The following is a 19,807-nucleotide window of genomic DNA, read 5'->3' as shown; positions in this document are numbered from 1 at the left end:
TCTATGTACTCCCGTGCCCGGGTCCGGTTGTCCCTGGTGCCTGTGTATGCCTGACAGTCAGTGTATATCTGCTGGGGCGTGGGGGGCTTCTGATCAGCCCCCTCCCGGGCATCCCGGCCAACACCACGGTTCCTCACTCAGGGTCCAGGGTCTCAGAGGCAGCTCCTTGGCTTGTGCTGTTGTTACGTGCTGTCGAGTCGGTTCTGACTCATAGCAACCCTATGCACAACAGAACGAAACACTGCCCGGTCTTGTGCCATCCTCGCAGTCGTTGTTATGCTTGAGCTCATTGTTGCAGCCACTGTGTCAGTCCACCTCATTGAGGGTCCTCCTCTTTTCTGCTGACCCTGTACTTTGCCAAGCTTGATGTCCCTCTCCAGGGACTGATCCCTCCTGACAACATGTCCAAAATATGTAAGACACAGTCTCGCCATCCTTGCTTCTAAGGAGCAACCTTGGCTTGTGGTGCCCCTATTTGTGGCAAAGAGAGGGCAGCATGGCACCTTCTCAGCCCAGGCCAGCCTGGGAGGGTTGGGAGCTCCACCCTGGGTGTTAAGAAACTGGTGCCAAGGCTGATATGCTGATAGAAGTCTGAGTGGAGGCTGCCCCTGGGGAGGGGAGTGACTGGGGAGGTGTCCGAGGGAACCCTCTGGGGTGACGGCAATGTTCCATCCAAATCTTGATCTGGGTGGTGGTGATGTCAGTATATACATATGTAAAAATTCATCAAGCTGAACTCCAGATTTGTACACTTTACATGTTTGTATTACATCTCAATTAATTAAAGAGAGAGATGGACAGATTCACCAGCTGACTGACTCACTGACTGGTTGACAGACCGACAGACTCACCGGCTGACTGACTGACTAGGTTCCCGGCCGGCCTTGATAGTGAACCAGTCATCACACACAAATGGCCATGATGGTTGGGTCCCAGTGTCCTTCTTATCCTGGTCCTTGATGCTGTATGTCCTTGGCTGGGCCCCGCCCTCTCTCGGCTGCAGCCTCCTCCTGTCTCCTGTGAGGGTGCTGGACACACTGGTCACTTTGGACCTGCTGGACTGACCAACTGCTGCCTTGGGGGAGAGGGCTGTGGTGTGTGGTGTGTGAGGGGCGGGGACGGGGCATCAGGAGGAAACCTGGCTCTGAGGCACCAGGATAGTTTGAAGATGGAGGTTAAACCAGGTCCAGGTGGCAAGGGCATGTCCCTTCTCTGAGCTGTGAAAAGAAGCGGGGATGTTTTCTGGCCTACGTACCTCACAGACAGGGGTGGATTATCCAATAGGCAAGGTAAGCACGGTGCTTACCTTGCTTACCAGATCATTTGTAGTGAACAGTTTCACGTTTTTTTCACCATGTCAAAGATTCTGCTTCTAGGTATGGCTGGCACGTGTCTCTCTCCCAACCCCACAGCATCTTCCTACAGAATTAAAGCCTCTTTTTCAAATTTATAATCCCTGACAGGGACAGATAACCCAGTCAGTGAGGTAAGCGTAGGTTTGCATGTGCTTAACTTACTAATCTGTAGTGAACAACTTCAGATGTGGTGAAACCCATGTGAAATCGTTCACTACAGATTAGTTAGTAAACACAAGTAAGCCCGTGCTTACCTTGCTTATTGGGCCATCCACCCCTGCTCACAGACTTTGGTAAGGATCAGAGGAGCTCAGGCCTGGGGAGGCGGCTGTGTCAGCTCGGTGCACATGGGAACTATCTCATGACACTGTTAGTTTGAGCCACGATTGCTGAGACCCTTTGCTAAGCTTAGAGGGAGACGGATGTCCCAGGATGGACGAGTGCCACCCTTTAAGGAGCCTGGTGGAGAGAAGGGGTCCCTTGGGAGGTAATTGACCAGATGGGAGGTAGCAGAGGGATTCCTGCACCAGGCACATGTGCAGCCCCTGGAATCTCAGTCCCAATCCCCTGAGGACGCTTTTGTCGGGAGTTCAAACCCAGATATGATCCGATACCTCTGGAGGCCCCTTCAGGAGCCCCACGGAGCCCAGAAACACTTTCTTCTCCTCCGAAACTTCAGCATTCTCTCCTCTAAAAAGATGGAATTGACTATGTCTCTCTTTTCATCTTGGCAACTAGGAAGCTCAGAGCCACATCACAAGTCTAGCGGGTACTCAGTGTCTAAAAGTGGTACTGGTGGCTCTGGAGAGCTTACTGTGCTTTGCAGACTCGTGTGGGCTGCTTTGCGTTCGGCATCCCGTGCAGTTCTCCCAGCAGCCCTGCGAGTTAGGAACCTTTATTGTCCCCATTTTGCACATGAAAAAACTGAGGTCAGTAACTCGACTAAGGTTACTCAGCTGGGAAGTGGCAGAGCTGGGATTTGAACCCAGGAGCCTGACTGCAGACTGTACACCTTTGACCGTATACCCTCTGCCCGCCATGTGTCCAGCACACCTATGTTCTGTCTCCAGACTTGAACACATCCCTTCTTCTCTGAATTTTTGCAGGTCCTGATTTTTGATTTCTGCTCTACGTTTTTGGCAGTCGTTTTCTGAAAGGAGTTGCTGTCAAATTGACTGCTGCTCATGGCTCCATAGGGTTTTCAGTGGCTGGTTTTTTGGCAGTGAATCACCAGGCCTTTCTTCTGAGGCATTTCGGGGTGGACCCCAACCTCCAACCTTTCAGTTAGCAGCCAAGCACGTTAACTGTTTGTACCACCCAGGGACTCCTGGTTTTTAGGTGTCTGTTTCCTGAAGGCTCCTTTACACCCCTTGTAGCTCATGGAAGCCACAGTGAAACCTAAACTCTGATCCTGGAGGCGGGGCTGAGATCAGAGGGGCTGGAAGTGGCAGAAGTGAGCCTCTGTCCTGGGGACGCCCCACTTCTGCCAGGAGGGCTGACAGCCTGAGGTGGGCGTGGCCATGAGCTCCTGTCCCCCTCTGTGCCCAGGTGGGGTGCTGCGGTTGGGTCAACTTCTACAACTGGACAGAGAACGCTGAGCTTATGGATCGCACCAACATCACCTACCCCTGTTCCTGTGAGGACAAGGGGCAAGAGAAAGACAGACCTGAGAAGGGCTTCTGCGAGGCGCCCAGCAATGCCACCCTGACTGGCAACAACCCTGAGTACTGGCCCGTGTACAAGGAGGTATGTGGAGGGATATAGGGCCAGGGGTGGGCTCTGAGGGCTTTGGGGGCCTTTTGGGCTCAGGGACACCCTGTGGGTTTATGTACTCAGGCCAGCTAGGCTTGCCAGGACCACAGCTCAGTCCTCCCTCCTTTCCTTTCTCCCACACCCTCCTTCCCCTCCTCCCTTCCACTTCTTCCCTCCTACTTCCTCCTTCCCACTTCTTCCTGCTCCCTCCCCCTCCTTCCCTTCCTTTCTCCTACCCCCTTCTTCCCCTCCTCCCTCCCACATCCTCCTTCTGCCTTCCTCCCTCTCACTTCCTCCCTCCCACTTCTTCTCCCTTCCTCCCTCCCTGTTCCTCTCCATCCTCCCTCCCACTTCCTCCTTCTCCCTTCCTCCCTCCCACTTCCTTCCTCCCTCCCATTTCCTCTCTTCTACCCTCCCACTTCTTCCCTCTCCATCCTCCCTCCCACTTCCTCCTTCTCCCCTCCTCCCCCCCACTTCCCCCTTCTATTTCTTCCCTCTCCATCCTCCCCACTTTCTCCTTTTCCCTTCCTCCTTCCCACTTCCTTCCTTCCATTTCTTCCCTCTCCATCCTCTCTCCCACTTCCTCCTTCTCCTTTCCTCCCTCCCACTTCCTCCCTCCCACTTCCCTCTCCATCCTCCCCCTTCCTCCTTCTCCCTTCCTCCCTCCCATTTCCTCCCACTTCTTCCTCTCTCACTTCCTCTTTCTCCCTTCCTCCCTCGTACTTCCTCCCTCCCACTTCCTCTCCCTGCCTTTCTCCCTCCACTTCCTCTTTCTCCCTTCCTCCCTTTCCATGCTCCCTCCCACTTCCTCTTTCTCACTTCCCTTCCTCCCTATTCCTTCCTCCCTCCCATCTTTCCTTCTCCCTCCTCCCTCCTCTGCCTCCCGCCTTCAATTGTTTCTTCCTTTGATGTATTTTTTCCTTGTCATTTGATCCTTCATCTCCTCATTTGTTAATGTATTTATTCAAGAACCACACAGACCCCTCTATGCAGGCCTTTTGGGCCCCGGTGACTCCTGGGGTTCTTCTGCCAGATGGTGGGATATGACCCAACATGGGGTGACATGGGGTAACTTGCATATATTCTTCCCTGCAGGGCTGCATGAAGAGAGTGCAGGAATGGCTGCAGGAGAACCTGGGCATCATCCTGGGCGTGTGTGTGGGCGTAGCTGTCATTGAGGTCAGGGTCCCCTCCTCTCCAGCCCCTCCCCATGCTCTGTCCTCCCTGATTGTCCCTGCTCCCTGTTCGGGGCCAGTAGCCCTTCAGCTTTTAGAGACCCCACTGCAGCCTGGGTGGAGCACTGCCCGGCTTTGTGACCTTGGGGAAGATGCTGTCCCTCTCTGGGGTTACCTCTGCTGCCCACATCAGTGGATGAGTTGAGGATCCATTTAATCAGATCAAACCTGTGTGTTGCGCTGGACAGTGAGATCTTCCCAGCCTCCTGGCATGGCTGGAACGGGGGAGGGGGCTGGGCGGGCCCACCTTCCATCTCTCCCTTCCTGACTCCCTTCTCCACCACAGGTCCTGGGCATGCTTCTGTCAATCTGCTTGTGCCGGCACATCCATTCCGAAGACTACAGCAAGGTCCCCAAGTACTGAGGCACTGCTGTCCCAACCTCCCTGCCGATTCCTCCACCTCAGGGCTCCTAGGAGTCCCCCTGGCTCCCCCTCCAGGCCTGCCTCCCACCTTGCTGCCAAGTCCCTTGCCCTTCCTGTGCTGGCCGGAGGTAGGGGGCTTTCTGAGGCGTGGACACTTCTCCCTGCTGTTGTCCCACCAGCTGGGCCCTGGCCTTCTGTGGTCTCTCCACCACTGCTCCCAGGGTTCTCTTAGCAGTGACCCTGCCCATCAGGGTGGGCCAGCTTTCCCCACCCTCAAGGCGATGTATATTGTATAAGGGAAAGCATATTAAACAATTGGGGGGAGGGGTTACATACAGCAACACCCTGGGCTGTCAGGGGACTGCCCACTACTGGGTGGGGGGGACTTTTTTTCCACTGTGAGGCTATGTCTTTGGTTTTTACGTTTTTACATTTTTATTAAGGGCAGTGGGAGAGGGCAGGCGTACCTGACATTTAAGGGGCAGTATCCCTTCCCCTGGCCTGCCCTGCCCCAGCCCTTATCCAGGCAGCTCAGATCAGCTGGTGCCAGGCAGGACCCAGATGGACTGGGTCTAAAAGGGGTCTGTGGACTCACCCTGGACTGCTTAGGGGGCTAGAGAGGTAAGCCCTCAGGGCCTGGCCCAGAGCTGCCCCTGCATCCCCTGAGATCCTGAGCCATCCAGGGGGTGGGGTTGCGGTGGGGGAGACGCTCTCTCCTGGGAGAAGCTGGCCTAGACTTTAAGAGGCAGTTCTCTGTCCCCCGGGAGTGGAGTGGGTGAGGCTGTGCCTTGTCAGGGAAGCGGGGTGGGGTTCTGCATACGCAGTTCTGTAAAACATTCTGTGAAGACTATTAAAAAGAGGATTTGTAACAACCCAGCCTGCCACAGGGGGGCGCTGCTTCATGGGGTCACTGGATCGGCTGGGAAGAATGGTGCGCTCCTTGCTGCTGTCCCCCAGGGAACGATGCTCTCTGGCTGTGTCTCCGCCCCTGCTCCGCCTGGCACACTCCGGAGAGGGATGGGCCGGATGGGCCGGGCTTGGGGGTGGGGGCTGCCTGTCTTCAGGGACAGCTGGAGTGTGACTTAGGTGCTGAGACAGGTGTAGACCATACCTCTGGGCTCCTGCTTCTGAGACCAGGGTGCAGGTGCCCCTGGAAGAAGTGGACTGGTGAATGGATTCAGAGAAACCACAGGATAAATTTGACCTGTCTTTCTAGAGCGTTCTATTTTTTGCTAAGATTTGTGGAGGAAACATTTTCAAATTGAAGACATAGGATGGAGTAAGATGTGCAGAATTCGGGGAGGTGTTTAAGGTGAAATATAAGACTTGAAAGGAAGTTTGTACCTGTGCACAGCTCCAGTGGTTGAGGCTCCCGCGCCCCCCCCCCACACCCACCCACCCCTGCCCATCCTTTAGGCGCAGATGAGGTGGGAAGTCCCCCTGGGCTCTGGTGGGTAAGGAAGGCGAGGGGGAAAGGTGACCTAGGAATCTGCTCCTTTCCCACTTCTCCAAGTCTCTGGAGGGGCAGGAAGGGGTAGGGTGGGGGTATTCTTTCCCCTCATCCCCCGTGGCTTGGGCCCACCTTGCCTCCCTCCAGTGGGGCAGGCAGAGCAGTGGATGGGAGGTGTTCCAGCAGGACCCACCAGGTGGCGCTGCTACCTCAGCCTAAGAGCGCAGCAGAGCCCTAAGTCCTTTCTGTGGCTACTGCAAGCACCTCAGCAGCCCAGGCCTGTGGGTCTCACACACTGGGGGGAGCATTTGTGAAAATGCAGATTCCAGGGCCTAGGAATTCTGATGCAGAAGGTGTCAGGGGAGGGCAAGGAATCTGCGTTTTTAGCAGACCCCTGAGGTGATTTCAGACTCAGAGGGGTTGGGTTTCTCAGACCTAGGGAAGATGCAGCCACAAACTGGCTCCCCAAAGAGATGATGGGGGTTGGGGGGTGGCTCCTGGCCAGAGAGCCTGTCCTCAGCAAAGAGGAGGCACACCTAAGGGACAGTCTAACTTTTGATCTGAACCTAACTAATTTTTTGCAACAGATTTTCAGTGGCTGAGGTATGGGCAAACCCACTTTCAGGACTGTAGGAGGCACTAGGCCCAGTTCTGGGGTCGAAGAAGCCTTAGCTCCAGGGGGGCTTTACTCTGTCTCAGTCAGGGATCTCCCTGCAGCTGCTTACTGTGCTCTGAGGGCTGCCTCTGAGGGCTGGGGGCTGCGAGTGAAGCTGGTCTAGTTTATTTTATTTATAACCTACCTCATTCCACAAAGGAAGTACATATAATAAAATATAAATAAAACATTAACAGGGAAAATATAAATTTATGAGGAATTGTCCATAGACTTGGGTGAAATAAACACAGCCGAGTTGTCCATAAGACTACTTACCTGGTGATGGTAGACCTGGTGATGGTAAATGCATGCCAAGTACATAATGTGCTCTCCATGGCTGTGTTCACAGCAGACATCACTAATTGATCACAGCTCTGATTTTCTTAGTCCAGTTGTACCTTGGCCATGCCTCTGGTAGACATCACCAATTGCAGCCTCAGAATCCTTCTCAAAACAGTGCTGTCCGTCATTCGAATTAGAATACGAAATGAAGTCACAGTCCTTGAGCTCTAGTTGTTCAGTTGAGCCATTTGTCATTTTGCCCTTGAGCTTCCCGGTGGTCAAGGCAAAAAAGGGGAACATTTGTGAGTTACATAGCACTTGTTTCCCAAGGATCCTTGGTAAAGCATCTCCTCGTGTTTAACTGCTAGGAGGAATGTGGTTGGCTGGAGTTTAGAATTTAAGACCACCTCCAAACATACAAACCTTGATAAATCTTCATGACTGGAGCAAGAGAAGTAATTGGGATGAAAAACGTAAGTGAGGCTACTGTGTGCCTGTTATGGGCTGGTTGTTGGCAGCAGGGACAGAAGTGGGGCTCTCTGTCCAGGGGGAAGTGGGAAGACCCAGTGAATGCACAGGAAGCTTTGGATGACAATCTTACATGGTAGTTGGCACTTAGCACTCGCTCTGCACCACATTCCTGTGACATGTGGCAACTGGGGGCACAGTAGTTAAGCATTTGGCTGCTAACCAAAAGGTTGGTGGTTCCAACCCACACAGCCACTCCATGGGAGAAAGACCTGGTGATCTTCTCCTGTAAAGATTACCACCTAGAAAACCCTAAGGGGCAGTTTTACTCTGTCACATGGGGTTGCTGTGGGTTGAATATTGACTCAGCGGTACCCAAAAACAACAATGGCATTATGGGGAAGCAGTGGTAGTTTAGTGGTAGAATTCTCACCTTGCACGCGGGAGATCTGGGTTTGATTCCTGCCCAATGCACCTCAAGCGCAACCACCACCCGTCTGTCAGTGGAGGCTTGTGTGTCACTGTGATGCAGGACAGGTTTCAGCAGAGCGTCTAGACTAAGATGGACTAGGGAAAAAGGCCTGGTGATCCGCTTCCCAAAACCAGACAGCAAAAACCCCGTGGATCACAACAGTCCGATCCTGTTGTGCATGGAGTCACCATGAGTCAGGGCCCAACTCGACAGCCCCTAAAACAATTGAAGCATGTTCATATTATCCCCATTTTACAGATGAGGACAATGAAGTATAAGAGGTTAAATAATTTCCTCAACGTTCTGTTGTTGGTAAGAGGACAAGGAGGGATTCACACCATGGCCGACTGGCTGGCTGCATGGTCTGTGCTCCCAACCCCTACGTTCCACAGCCTCCATAAACTAAAAAAAAAAAAAACCCTGTTGCCTTCAAGTCAATTCCAACTCATAGCGACCCTGTAGGACAGAGAAGAGCTGCCACATAGGGTTTCCAAGGAGCGCCTAGTAGATTCAAACTGCTGACCTTTCAAACTCTTAACCACCACGCCACCAGGGTTTCCTCCTAAAGCCATACTGCTGCTCACACAGTTGGGGTCTGTTCCACATGTACTGCCTGTCAGCTTAGTGACACAGGGATCTCACGTGCTGTCCTGTGCCCTGATGACGGGCCTACAGAACAGGGGGAGCTCTGTGGGTGGGAAGAGGTGGCTACAGCTATGTAAAAACACAAGCCTTGGTCCCTGGCTGCAGGCTGTGGAGAAGGGGGGGATCCCCTCATCAGATGGGAGAACCTGTGGTTTCCTGCTGGACTCTGAGCTATCGGGGCCAGGAACGGGTCTGACTGAGCTTAGAGGTCCCTCAGTGCCCACCCAGCATCTTCCACATCACTAGGCCTCAGAGAGGTTTGTCATTGCCTACGCCCTCACCCTGAGAAAAAGCTCAGGCTCATGAGACAAGCAGACCTGAGTTCAAATCAAGACTCCAGGGCTTCATAACTGCATGACCAATGGCAACCCTCTTCACCTTTCAGGGCCTCGTTTTCCTCATCTGAGCACTGGGAATGGGAACGTTAACAGGGTCATGGGAGGCTCTGTCTGTGGCATGGAGTACGTAACCCCCTCGGCAAGGTGCCTGGCATGGAACAACAATATTGTACATTCTCTTGCTCCTTTGAGGGGTTCAGCACCCCTGAACCCCAAACCAGCATGTGCTATTGTTTTCCTTGGCTTTGCTCATCTCACAGAGGCTCGCAGCTGAGCAGACATCTTTCTGGTCTCTGTCCAAGACGGTGGAGGGCGTGGGGGGCGGACAGATAGAAAGGGTCTGCAGGAGGTAGGGACAGAGATGCACAGAGCCCTACGGGACAGGGGCAGGAGAGTGGGCTGCCAGATGGGCGGGGCTTTCCTACCCTTCTCTGCTGCCTGGGGGTGGGGCCCCCTGGGGAGAACTGGGCAAGAATGGAGCCAGAGCACCCTGGCCCCTATCCTGATCTTTCCTGTGCCCTAGCAGAGCCTCCGCCAGCCCCTTCCCTGGGGTCTTCCAGGTGAGCAAGTCCCCAGGCCAAGGAAGAGCAGGGTGGGGCACTAATGACACCGAGGGCCCAGCCATCAGGGCATCTCCTGGGCCAGGGCTGCCACCCTTCCTTCCCCTGCAGAAGTACAGAGACCCAAGTTGCCTCAGTGCCTCAGGACAAATGTCTAGATGCTTTCTGGGGTTTTTGAAGCCTGTGGACTGAGCCTCATTCATTCATTCATTCATTTGTTCAGTGAATATACTCAATGAGTGCCTACTACATGCCAAGCACTGTTTTAGGCTCTGGGAACCCAGCAGTGAACAAAACCAAAGCCCCTGCCCACATGGTGCCTGTATTCTGGTGAATGCGGGGACTCTCATACACACACTTGTACACACTTACACACAGACACATGTGCACACCAAGCACACCCACTGCACGTACACACAGCTGCCAATTGCTGACAGCAGAGTCCCAGCTGAGCATGGCCGAGGGACCCCCGGGGCCCACCCAAGGCCTCTGGCATCCTGTGCAAGGAAGTGGAATAATAAGTAGTGAGTGGAACAAACAGGAAAGGGGGCGGAAGCCTCCACTCAGCCCCTTCCCCTCCAGCCACACTCTGCAAGGATCAGCCATTCCCCTGGCAACTCCTTTCCCAGCTGAAATCAAACCAAATAAAAACAGCCACCACTCACCAGCAGTGATCCAGGGTGAATGACTTCACAGCTCTTGGCCTCAGTTTCCTCATCTGTAAAATGGGGGCTATAATATGTAGTTTTCAGTGCTATTGTGGGAATTAAGTGAGATAAAGTACATAGTGAGGTACTTCCGAGTGCAGTCTATTCCCATGACGGGACCTCAGCTTCAGTGGGATCCCCAGCCCCTGGGCATGGCCCTCCCTGGACCGGAATGAGAGGCTTGGAGGGGAGACTTGGGCCCTGCTGCCTCCAGGGCAGGGATGGCTGGCTGGTCCGGGAGGCTGGGACTGGGCCAGGGTCTGTGCTCAGCCTTCTGCCCAGTGGAGCCACCTCAGTTCTGGGAAGGTGTAACCAGGTAGGAAGAAGGGCCAGCTGAGCTGTGAGCATCTACCCTCCCCAGCTGCCCCTCTGAAGTCATTTCCCCAGCACCTGCCTTCTGGCCTGGGAACTGTCAGGCCCACAGCCAAGCCCCCCTCCAGTGTTACCTCAGATGCCTCGAGCCGCTCTGGGAACTGGCTTCCTGAAGGATGCTGGGGGTGGGGACAGCCAGCAGAACAGCTGAAAGTACAGAGGGGCTGTGGGGGAGGTGATGATGGAAGGCCGGTGGAGAGGCCCCAGCAGTTTCCTGGAGGACTGTGGGGGTGGGAGGGGGCTCCAGTGACAGCTGGCAGGAGTGAGGGGGTTCAGTTTCCACCCCTGCATCACACACCTGGGTGAGCCCAGCTCGGGCTTCCAGGGTGACAGCTACTTATGATCCCAGCCACCAGTCGTCTCTGTCCCAGTTCATGGAAAACTTGGGGGCTGGGAGGTATCCTCGGGGGTGGTATCTGAATTCCCTCCGTTGGGGGGAAACCTGTGTTGGAATCTACCTGGGTAGGTGGGGGTCTGGTAGAATGAGAGGAAAGAGGGATCTTTCTGTGGAGGGATCTCATATCCAAGGGAGCGTGAAAAGAGGAGGGAGGAAGGAAGGGAGGGAGAGAGATGAGGGTGAAAGAATGCTGTGCCCAGGACCTCAGGCAGAGGAGCGATTGGGAATGATGGCCAGGTGGGCCATGTCCTGCAGGCCAGGTGTGACTTAGGCAGCAGGCAAAGGGGCAGGTGGGGCTGCAAGAGGAGAGAGGGCAGGAAGCCACTGCAGAGGGCATCTTGGTTTCCAGCAGGCATGGGGTGGGTGATTCTCCCTGGCACCCTGCCTCGTCCTCAGTCATCATCATCATCATCATCGCGGCAGCCACCATTTGCTTAGTGTCAACCTACCAGCAAGGTAGACATGACTGCTCCTCACCCCTTACGGTTTGGAAACCAAGGCTTGGAGATGTTACATTGCTTACTGCACGGCTGCTCCACTGCACAAATCCAGGAGGAGTCATTCACCTTGTAGTCTAAATAAATGGAGCCCCTGGAGTTGGCAGTGAACAACCAGCACAGCCACACATGACACCCGGATGGTCATGGTCACACAGTTAGTGGGGAAGCTGGGGTCAGCCCCTGAGGCCTGGGGCTCAGTGTCCTGTCCCCTTTTCACTAGGCTAATGGGAATAAAGACCCCTGGTGCAGAAAGGAGTAGAGGAGGTAGGCCCTTTCTGAGGAGGTTCAGCTCACTAAAATCCAAATGTTCACCCATCCATGAAATAAATATGTGTTGGGCACCTACTCTATGCTAAGCCCTGTAGTAGGAATCAAGGCCACCATGGTGAACTAGGTCCCTGATGTGGTGGCTCTTACAGTCTAGTGCAACGAACACAAAATAAGCCAGAAAAGGTACCCCATGTTGGGGACAGAGAAGGAGGCAAAGATGATTAAGACCCTGTCTGTACCCACTAGTACGTGCACAGGAGAAGACGGGAGAAGCCTGTCTCAGACTGGCTGTTGTCACCTAATGTCCTCATTACCTGGAGCACTGTGGGGACAACTTCATTGGGAAGCAAGGAATGAATTCCCATCCCATGGGCCAGCCAGCCCAGAGTTTGAGAAGATGCCCAGAAGACAATCAACATGTGAACACAAATGAGAACCAGGCACCTCTTCCCCAGGAGAAGCTGCTATGGGCCTCCTGTTTTTTGGATGTAGGCAGGAAAACCTGTCCCAGAGGGCAGGGGGGAAAGTATCTGTCTTTGCTAGTGATGATCTAAAGCCCCTTGTCTAGGATTGTTTAATGAGTTTATGTAGCAGCCAGCTGGGGCTGCCCTGCAGAGAGGGGTGTCCAGATATGCTGTGTGTGATTCCTATCTCTGAGGCCTGAGGGGGCAGGTACCCCACCCTAGTGGATCCACGGGAGATGTGGTTCACCAGATCCCCACGGCTCTGCATGTGGGATGTGTGTGCTGGCCCAGTATAGTCTGGTTTCCATCTCCTAAGCATAAAGGAATTTGAAGGGAGCAGCCAGGCTCTCCCCAGGACATGAGAATGGAGCCACAAAGCCATCTGGGGGAGCAACCAGCTTCCCTCCTGGGGTCACAGGGCAGAAAGGGCAGCTGAGATGGGAGTCAGCAGGATGACTCACGGCACTGGGAATCAGAGATCTGGCTTCTGTCCCAGGTGTCCCCTAACTAGTCGCACAACTGTGGTCGATTGTTATGAATATAGCCACGCGTTTTCCCCTTCCTGTATCCATGCCCTCTGCAAAGTGACTGTTCAGCCAACAGAATATGGCAGAAGGGGCAGTGTTCCAATTCCGAGCCTAAGTCTTGAGACTCCTGCCACTGCCATGTGAAGAAGCCCAGGCTAGCTTGCTACAGGATGCGAGGCAAGTGGCCCAGCCACGCCTGTCATTCCAGACAATAGCCAACTCACTCCAGAAGCAGAGCCGCCCAGCTCACCTGCAGCACAAACGCAAGAGGAAGACCAGAAGAACCACCCAGCTAAGCCCAACCTAAATTGCCAATACTCAGAATTATGAGCTAAATAGATGGCTGTTGTTCAGCCCCTAGATATGGGGATGGTTTATTACACAGCAATAGCTAGCTCATACAATGATGACCTTAGGTAATAATAGTGACAACGACCACTTGCTGAGGGTCTAGTTTATGTCAGGCCCAGTTCTAAGAATTTGACATAAACCAAAACCAAACCCATTGCTGTCAAGTCGATTCTGACTCATGCTGACCCCATGTGTACAGAGTAGAACTGTACTCTGCTGGGTTTTCAAGGCTGTGACCTTTCTTCTGAGATGCCTCTGGTGGGTTTGAACCACCAACCTTTCAGTTAGTAGTGGAGCGCTTAACCATTTGTACCGCCCAGGGACTCCTGCACTTGACATACATTGCTTCCTTTAATCTTCACAGGAACTCTGAGAATTGATATTTGGATCCTCATTTTATAGACAAGAAAACTGAGGCTCAGAGAATGGATGAGCCTCGTCCAAGTGGCCTGAACAGAGAGAGGCCTCAGAGGCAAGATTAGGACCCAGTGTCTGGCTTCATGGACTCCATGTTTCTGTCTTCTTCCCAGGTGAGCCCTAATGCTGGAGGAAACCAGCAGCACTTGGTAGCGTGTAATGTATTCTGCACACGGGAGGTGACATCATAACTAGTGTTCTCAGCCTTCCATTCCCCAGGAATTACGATGCGTCTCACCCTCCTCTGCTCTCACCCCAGCCAATGCCTCTAATTCCCTTGTGCTGCTAGAAAGAAAGACAAAAGGCACAGATGCTGGGATCGTTTCTTTCTTTTTGTACTCCACTTCCTATTTCATCAGCAAATATTTATCAAAGGCTTGTTACGTGGGGGGATTTTTGCCCATTCCAGAATGTTCTTTCTTTCACGACACTGTTCCTGGACCCTTATTGTGTGCCAGACCCTCCCTCCCTCAGTGCACACAGCCCTTACAGCAACACTGGGGTGGTTAGGATCATCCCTATCTTATAGATGGGAAAAACTGAGTTTGTGGAGAGGTGAAATGGCCACCTGAGGCCTCCTGACGATAAGTGGCGAAAGCAGGATTCTGTGTCAGCTTTGGCTGAATTCAGGAAGGCCTCTTCCTGCTCCATTGCCCCGGCTGTGGTTTTTTACAAGAGATTTTTAAATTTCCCCTGGGTCTCGTGTATGGCAAGGAGGGGACTAGAAGACTGAAAGGAAGAGTAGAGAGGGTGTAGGAAAATGTCTCCTGACTCTGAGAATTGGCTGGTTCCCTCCCACAATGCTCAGGCCTTGGGTGGCACTCTGCGAGGCAGCCTGCCAAGGAGGCAGTGGCAGGTGCTGGAGAGTGGAGAAGTAGCCACAGGCTCTGGCTCACCCTGCTGCCCTGTGTCCACAGCCGACAGGCACAGCCATCCTTCATCTCCACCCACCCCGCCCTGCCGCTTAACTGCTGGACCATTGCCACCTTCTACCACCAGGCACTGGGCAGAGCACCCCTCCCCTCCCTAGCTGAACTATTTACAAACGGGAATTCAGGGAGAGTCGCCTCTTCCCCGGGTAGTCACACTCTGGGGCGGGGCTTGGCCACAGGCCTCCTGGCAGCCCCAGAGCCCAGTCCTCATCAGGGCGCCTCCTCTAGGCTGGCAGCACACCCCACCTAGGGTCCCTGGCCTGTCAGGATCTAGCTTTGAGGAGCCTTCATGCAGCCCAGGAGCTCTAGCTGGTGTGTGTGTGGGAGGTAGGGAGGGGCACAGAGGTGAGAGGCCAGAAGGCCTAAGGGTCTCCTAGGCAATGAGGGCTCCCCATATCCTACACCCTGCACATGGCTGTCTTTCTCTGGGACCACTAAAGACTGGAAAGATCCCTGCACTGAGGGGCCCTCACTGGCTGACTAATCTTAGACAAGTCACCACACCTTTCCAGACCTCAGTCTCCTCATTGCTAAACTGGGTAGAATATTCTCAGCACCACATACCACACAGACACTAATAACTAAGGCTTGGTCAGTACTCAGCACTTTGCGTACATTATCTTAGTTATTCCTCACAATAATACTAAAGAAAAAAACCAGCTGACGTTGAGTCAACCCCAACTCATGGCAACTCCGTAAGTACCAGAGTATAACTGTGCTCCACAGGGTTTTCAATGGCTGGTCTTGCAAAAGTAGATTGCCAGGCCTTTCTTCTGAGGTGCCTCTGGATGGGCTTGAACCTCCAATCTTTCAGTTAGCAGCTGAGTGCACACAACGACCCTAACCAAAAAAAAAAAAAAAAACCAACTCGTTGCTATCGAGTGGATCCTAACTCGTAGCGACCCTATAGAACAGAGAACTGCCCATATGGTTCCCAAGGCTGTAATCTTTATAGAAGCAGACTACCACATCTTTCTCCTGCAGAGTGGCTGGTGGATTCAAACCACTGACCTTTCAGTTAGCAGCCGAGCACTTAACCACTGCACACTGGGGCTCCTTACAACCACTGCAGGACCTAAAAATTCTTAGCATCATCCCTATTTTACAGATGAGAAAACCAAGGAGAATTAGTGAAGCTAAGCGGCTTGCCCAGGGTCATACAGCTGACGAGTGAGCAGCCACAGGGGTTTGAACTTGGTCACCCTGACTCCCAGTCCCTGGGGTGAGCCTCTGGGCTGCTGGCCTTCCTTGTTTGGGGAGGTAGCATTTGCAAACAGCATGGACACCAGCCAGATTCATTAGCACTGGTCAGGCCACCCTCCTACACTCGCCTGCCTGCTTCCCTAGAGCCACCAACTTCTCCCTTGTGATATCCAGCTCACAAATAGGTCCTGGTTCTCCGCCCCGGGAACAATCTCCGTCTGTTCTTCTGCCTAACTTCTCCTCCTCCTTCAGGAAGCTTCCCTGACACCTAATGAGGAAGGTGGCCTTGTTGTGCCCTCCCGTGGACCTCTGTACAGGCAGCCAAGATGGCACTGCCTCTTGCCTGGCAACACAGGGTCCACAGGTTCAAATCCGGACTCTGCCCTTCCGTGCCGGGTGACCATCAACAAGCGGACCATCTTTTAGTTCCTCATCTCTATACTGAGCACAATAATAGTCCCCACCTCACGGGGTTGTTGCAGAGATGAAATGATTTAGCACAGGTGCAGGCTCAGGACTGCTGCTGAGGCCAGTGAACTCCCAGTGCCTAATTCCGGGCATTGTTGTCCCCCCTCAAGCTCTCAAAACAGGAAATAGCAGTTGCTGGTTGAAGTCTGTATCTTCCTTGGTAGAGCCGTAAATTCTCTGGGGGTGAGGAGGACTTCTGTTGGGTTTGTTGCCCTGCTGCCTGCTTGGAGCACATTAGATGCTCTGTTGTTCTTGTTCGGTGCCTTCAAGGTGGTTCCAACTCAGCGACCCTATGTACAACAGAACGAAACACTGCCCGGTCCTGCGCTATCCCCACAATCGTAGCTATGTTTGAGCCCATTGTTGCAGCCACTGTGTCAATCCATCTCGTTGAGGGTCTTCCTCTTTTTCGATGACCCTCTACTTTACCAAGTGTGATGTCTTTCTCCAGGGACTGGTTCCTCCTGATAACATGTGCAAAGATGAAGTCTCACCACCCTTGCTTCTAAGGAGCATTCTGGCTGTACTTCTTCCAAGATAGACTTGTTTGTTCTTCTGGCAGTCCATGGTATATTCAATATTCTTCACCAATGCCATATTTCAAAGGCATCAATTCTTTTCAGTCTCCTTTATTCATTTCCAGCTTTTGAATGCATATGAGGCGATTGAAAATATCATGGCTTGGGTCAGGAGCACCTTAGTCCACAAAGTGACGTCTTTCCTTTTCAACAAGAGGTGTTTTGCAACAGATTTGCTCAATGCAATATGTAGTTTGATTTCTTGACTGTGGATTCCATGGGTGTTGATGGTGGATCCAAGTAAAATGACAACTTGACAACTTCAATCTTTTCTCCGTTTATCCTGTTGTTGCTTATTGATCCAGTTGTGAGAATTTTTGTTTGTGTTGAGGTGTAATCCGTACTGAAGGCTGTGGTCTTTGATCTTCATCAGTAAATGCTTCAAGTCCTTTTCACTTTTAGCAAGCAAGGTTATGTCACTGCATATTGCAGGTTGTTAACGAGTCTTCCACCAATCCTGATGCCCTGTTCTTCTTCATAGAGTCCAGCTTCCTGGATTATTTGCTCAGGATACAGATAGAATAAATATGGTGAAAGGATACAACCCTGATACACACATTTCCTGATTTAAAACTATACAGTATTCCCTTGTTCTGTTTGAACAGCTGCCTCTCGGTCTAAGCACAGGTTCCTCATGAGCACAATTAAGTGTTTTGGAATTACCATCCTTCAAAATGTTATCCATAATCTGTTAAGATCCACAGAGTTGATTGCCTTTGCGTAGTCAACAAAACAGGTAAACATTTTTCTAGTGTTCTCTGCTTTCAGCCAAGATCCATCTGACATCAGCAGTGGTATCCCTGGTTCCACGTCCTCTTCAGAATCGTTCTTGAATTTCTGGCAGTTCCCTGTCAATGTACTGCTGCAGCCACTTTTGAATGATCTTCAGCAAAATTTTACTTGTGTGTGATACTAATGATAGTGTTGGATAATTTCTGCACTGGTGTTGAATCACCTTTCTTTGGAATGGGCACAAGTATGGATCTCTTCCAGTCAGTTGGCTAGGTAGTTGTCTTCCAAATTTCTTGGCATAGAGGAGGGAGCACCTCCAGTGCTGCATCCGTTCACTGAAAAAGGCACCTAATGCATATTGAATGAATGAATGAATGAAGGAAGGAAGGAAGGAAGGAATACAATGGGTCCCATTCTCAGGGCCAGAATGTAATAAGGTGGTGCAGAAAAGAACCCAGGCCACAGTCCTTAGAGCAGTGCTTCTCATACTTGCTTGAATCAACTGTTACTTGAGCCTCTTCTTAAAAATCCAGGTTCCTGGGGCTCATTGCTGAAGGTTCTCAGTCCTTGAGTGTGAGGGGGCTTTGGGAATCCATGTTTTTAACAAGCACCTCCAATGACTGAGATACACAGGCGGTTTGAGAAATGCTGGTTTAGAGCAAAGCTTGGTGAGGAGACCTACAGAGGAGGGAAGCAGATACCCACTAACATGTCACACAGGGTTGGGGCCCAGTGTGTCCACCTGTCTGAGAGGTGAGGCAGGCGGAGCAGGCTTGGAGGGCTTCTTGAAGGAGGTGGCACTGGGGCCAGCCTGCCAGGGGATGGAGAGGGGGTGCCTAGTACCAAATTGTTTCCTCCTCCTCACAAAAGACCTCATCTACAAGAAGTGGGCATTGATGGAGACAGAGGAAGGTGGGTGTAGCCAAGTTCATGGTTCTGTGAATCAGGATACCTCTAGGGTAACACCCCTGAGTGTGATGCCCTCTGTCTGCCCTGTTTTATTTGGTGGTGGCAGGGGTGAGGCAGTATTTCTTAAGGAAGCCCAGGTATGAAAAAGCCTCGGGCCTGTGATGAGCCCAGTGAGCCTGTCCTGGAGGAGGCACCTCAGGTTCTGGAAGGGCTGGGGCTGGGTAATGTGGGTGGTGGTCCATGCTCCCCAGTTCTGTCACAGTCCAGAGGGGAAGCAGTCTGCCTGGAGTTATACGGCAGGCACTGGGGCTCGAATGCAGTGAGGGCATTTGGAACATATTCTAGAGCAGGGGAAGGTGAGGAGACCGCCTGTAGTGGGGGGGGGAGTGGAGAGAGTTGGGGTGCATGCGGTATTGTTAGGTGTTGGGTGTGATCTTGGGTCTTCTCCAAGTCCAGCTACCAGGAAAGTCATCCTGCACTGTGGTCTTCATTAGTATCTCTGTGTCTGTGTGTCTGGGTATATGTCTGTAGGTGTGGCCTGGGGTATGGCTCCCATGAGGAAAATCTGAAAGGGCAAGAAAAGGGCAGCTACCTAGTCAGAGGTGAGTGAGGAAGACGTGTCTGAGGTAGGATTGGCTGGCACCCCCCAGAACTGATCAGAGTATAGGACAAGTTTTCTATGGTTTCAGATATGAGCTTTGTCTGCCAAGGTGTTTCACAAGACTAGTCATCATCATCTTCAGGGTCCTGCGGTCAGGTAAATTCAGGAAACAATACAACAGAGGCAGCCTGTGCAGAGTGGACCTAAAAAGCCAGAGGTCGGGGGGTGGGGAGCAGCCATCTGGAAGAAGCCCGTGGCTGGCATTCTGGGAAAGACAGCTGAATGTTCCTCATGGGGGGCCCTGAAGAACCCATAAAGTCAGCTCTCCCATCTGCTGGGGCTGGTGAGCAGAAGCCACCTTTCAACAGGACCAGCAAAGCAAAACCTTTCCTTCCCTGACTTCTCCCCTCCTGCTCCACGCCCTGGTAGCCTCTGGAACTGCAAGATGGGAGGGGAGTGGGGAGGTCCAAGGACGCTTTTGAGAGAAGACGGGTCAGACCCCTTCCTCAACTTGATGACTGCAGAGGCCAGCCCTTGCAAGGGCAGAAGTACTCACTTTAAACCAAGCTCAAAGTTGTGACTATCACCTGTCCCCTACCCAGCCCCCATTATGGTTGAGTTGATTCTGACTCATGGTGACCTCATGTGTTACAGAGTAGAACTGCTCCATTACCTGGGACCAGACCCTTTTAATTGTTAACCTGACTCTATGTTTCAACTGAAAGTGACCTGAGGATTTTTATCAGCTACCAGTGATCAGAAAACATGTGGGGCTGTCTGTCTGGGGAGAACTTCTCCCAGTG

The 19,807-nt window shown here is 52.5% G+C and overlaps 1 protein-coding gene across 2 annotated transcripts in view; it reads left to right on the top strand.

Annotated features, from left to right (window-relative positions):
• Positions 1-5,582, top strand: part of CD82 (CD82 molecule) — a 54,939-nt gene extending 49,357 nt beyond the window's left edge. For both annotated transcript variants that reach the window (XM_023550694.2, XM_064288256.1), the window contains 3 exons: positions 2,904-3,101; positions 4,203-4,286; positions 4,629-5,582. In XM_023550694.2, the coding sequence (XP_023406462.2) occupies positions 2,904-3,101; positions 4,203-4,286; positions 4,629-4,706 (360 nt within the window). In that variant the 3' untranslated portion in view covers positions 4,707-5,582. The remainder of the gene's footprint in view (positions 1-2,903; positions 3,102-4,202; positions 4,287-4,628) is intronic.
• Positions 5,583-19,807: the final 14,225 nt, after the last annotated feature.

The sequence above is a fragment of the Loxodonta africana genome, chromosome 7 (genome assembly GCF_030014295.1).
Source record: "Loxodonta africana isolate mLoxAfr1 chromosome 7, mLoxAfr1.hap2, whole genome shotgun sequence".
In the NCBI taxonomy this organism is placed as follows: Eukaryota; Metazoa; Chordata; class Mammalia; order Proboscidea; family Elephantidae; genus Loxodonta; species Loxodonta africana.
Note: the sequence above shows the minus strand (reverse complement) of the source record. Positions and strands in the feature narration are given on the sequence as shown.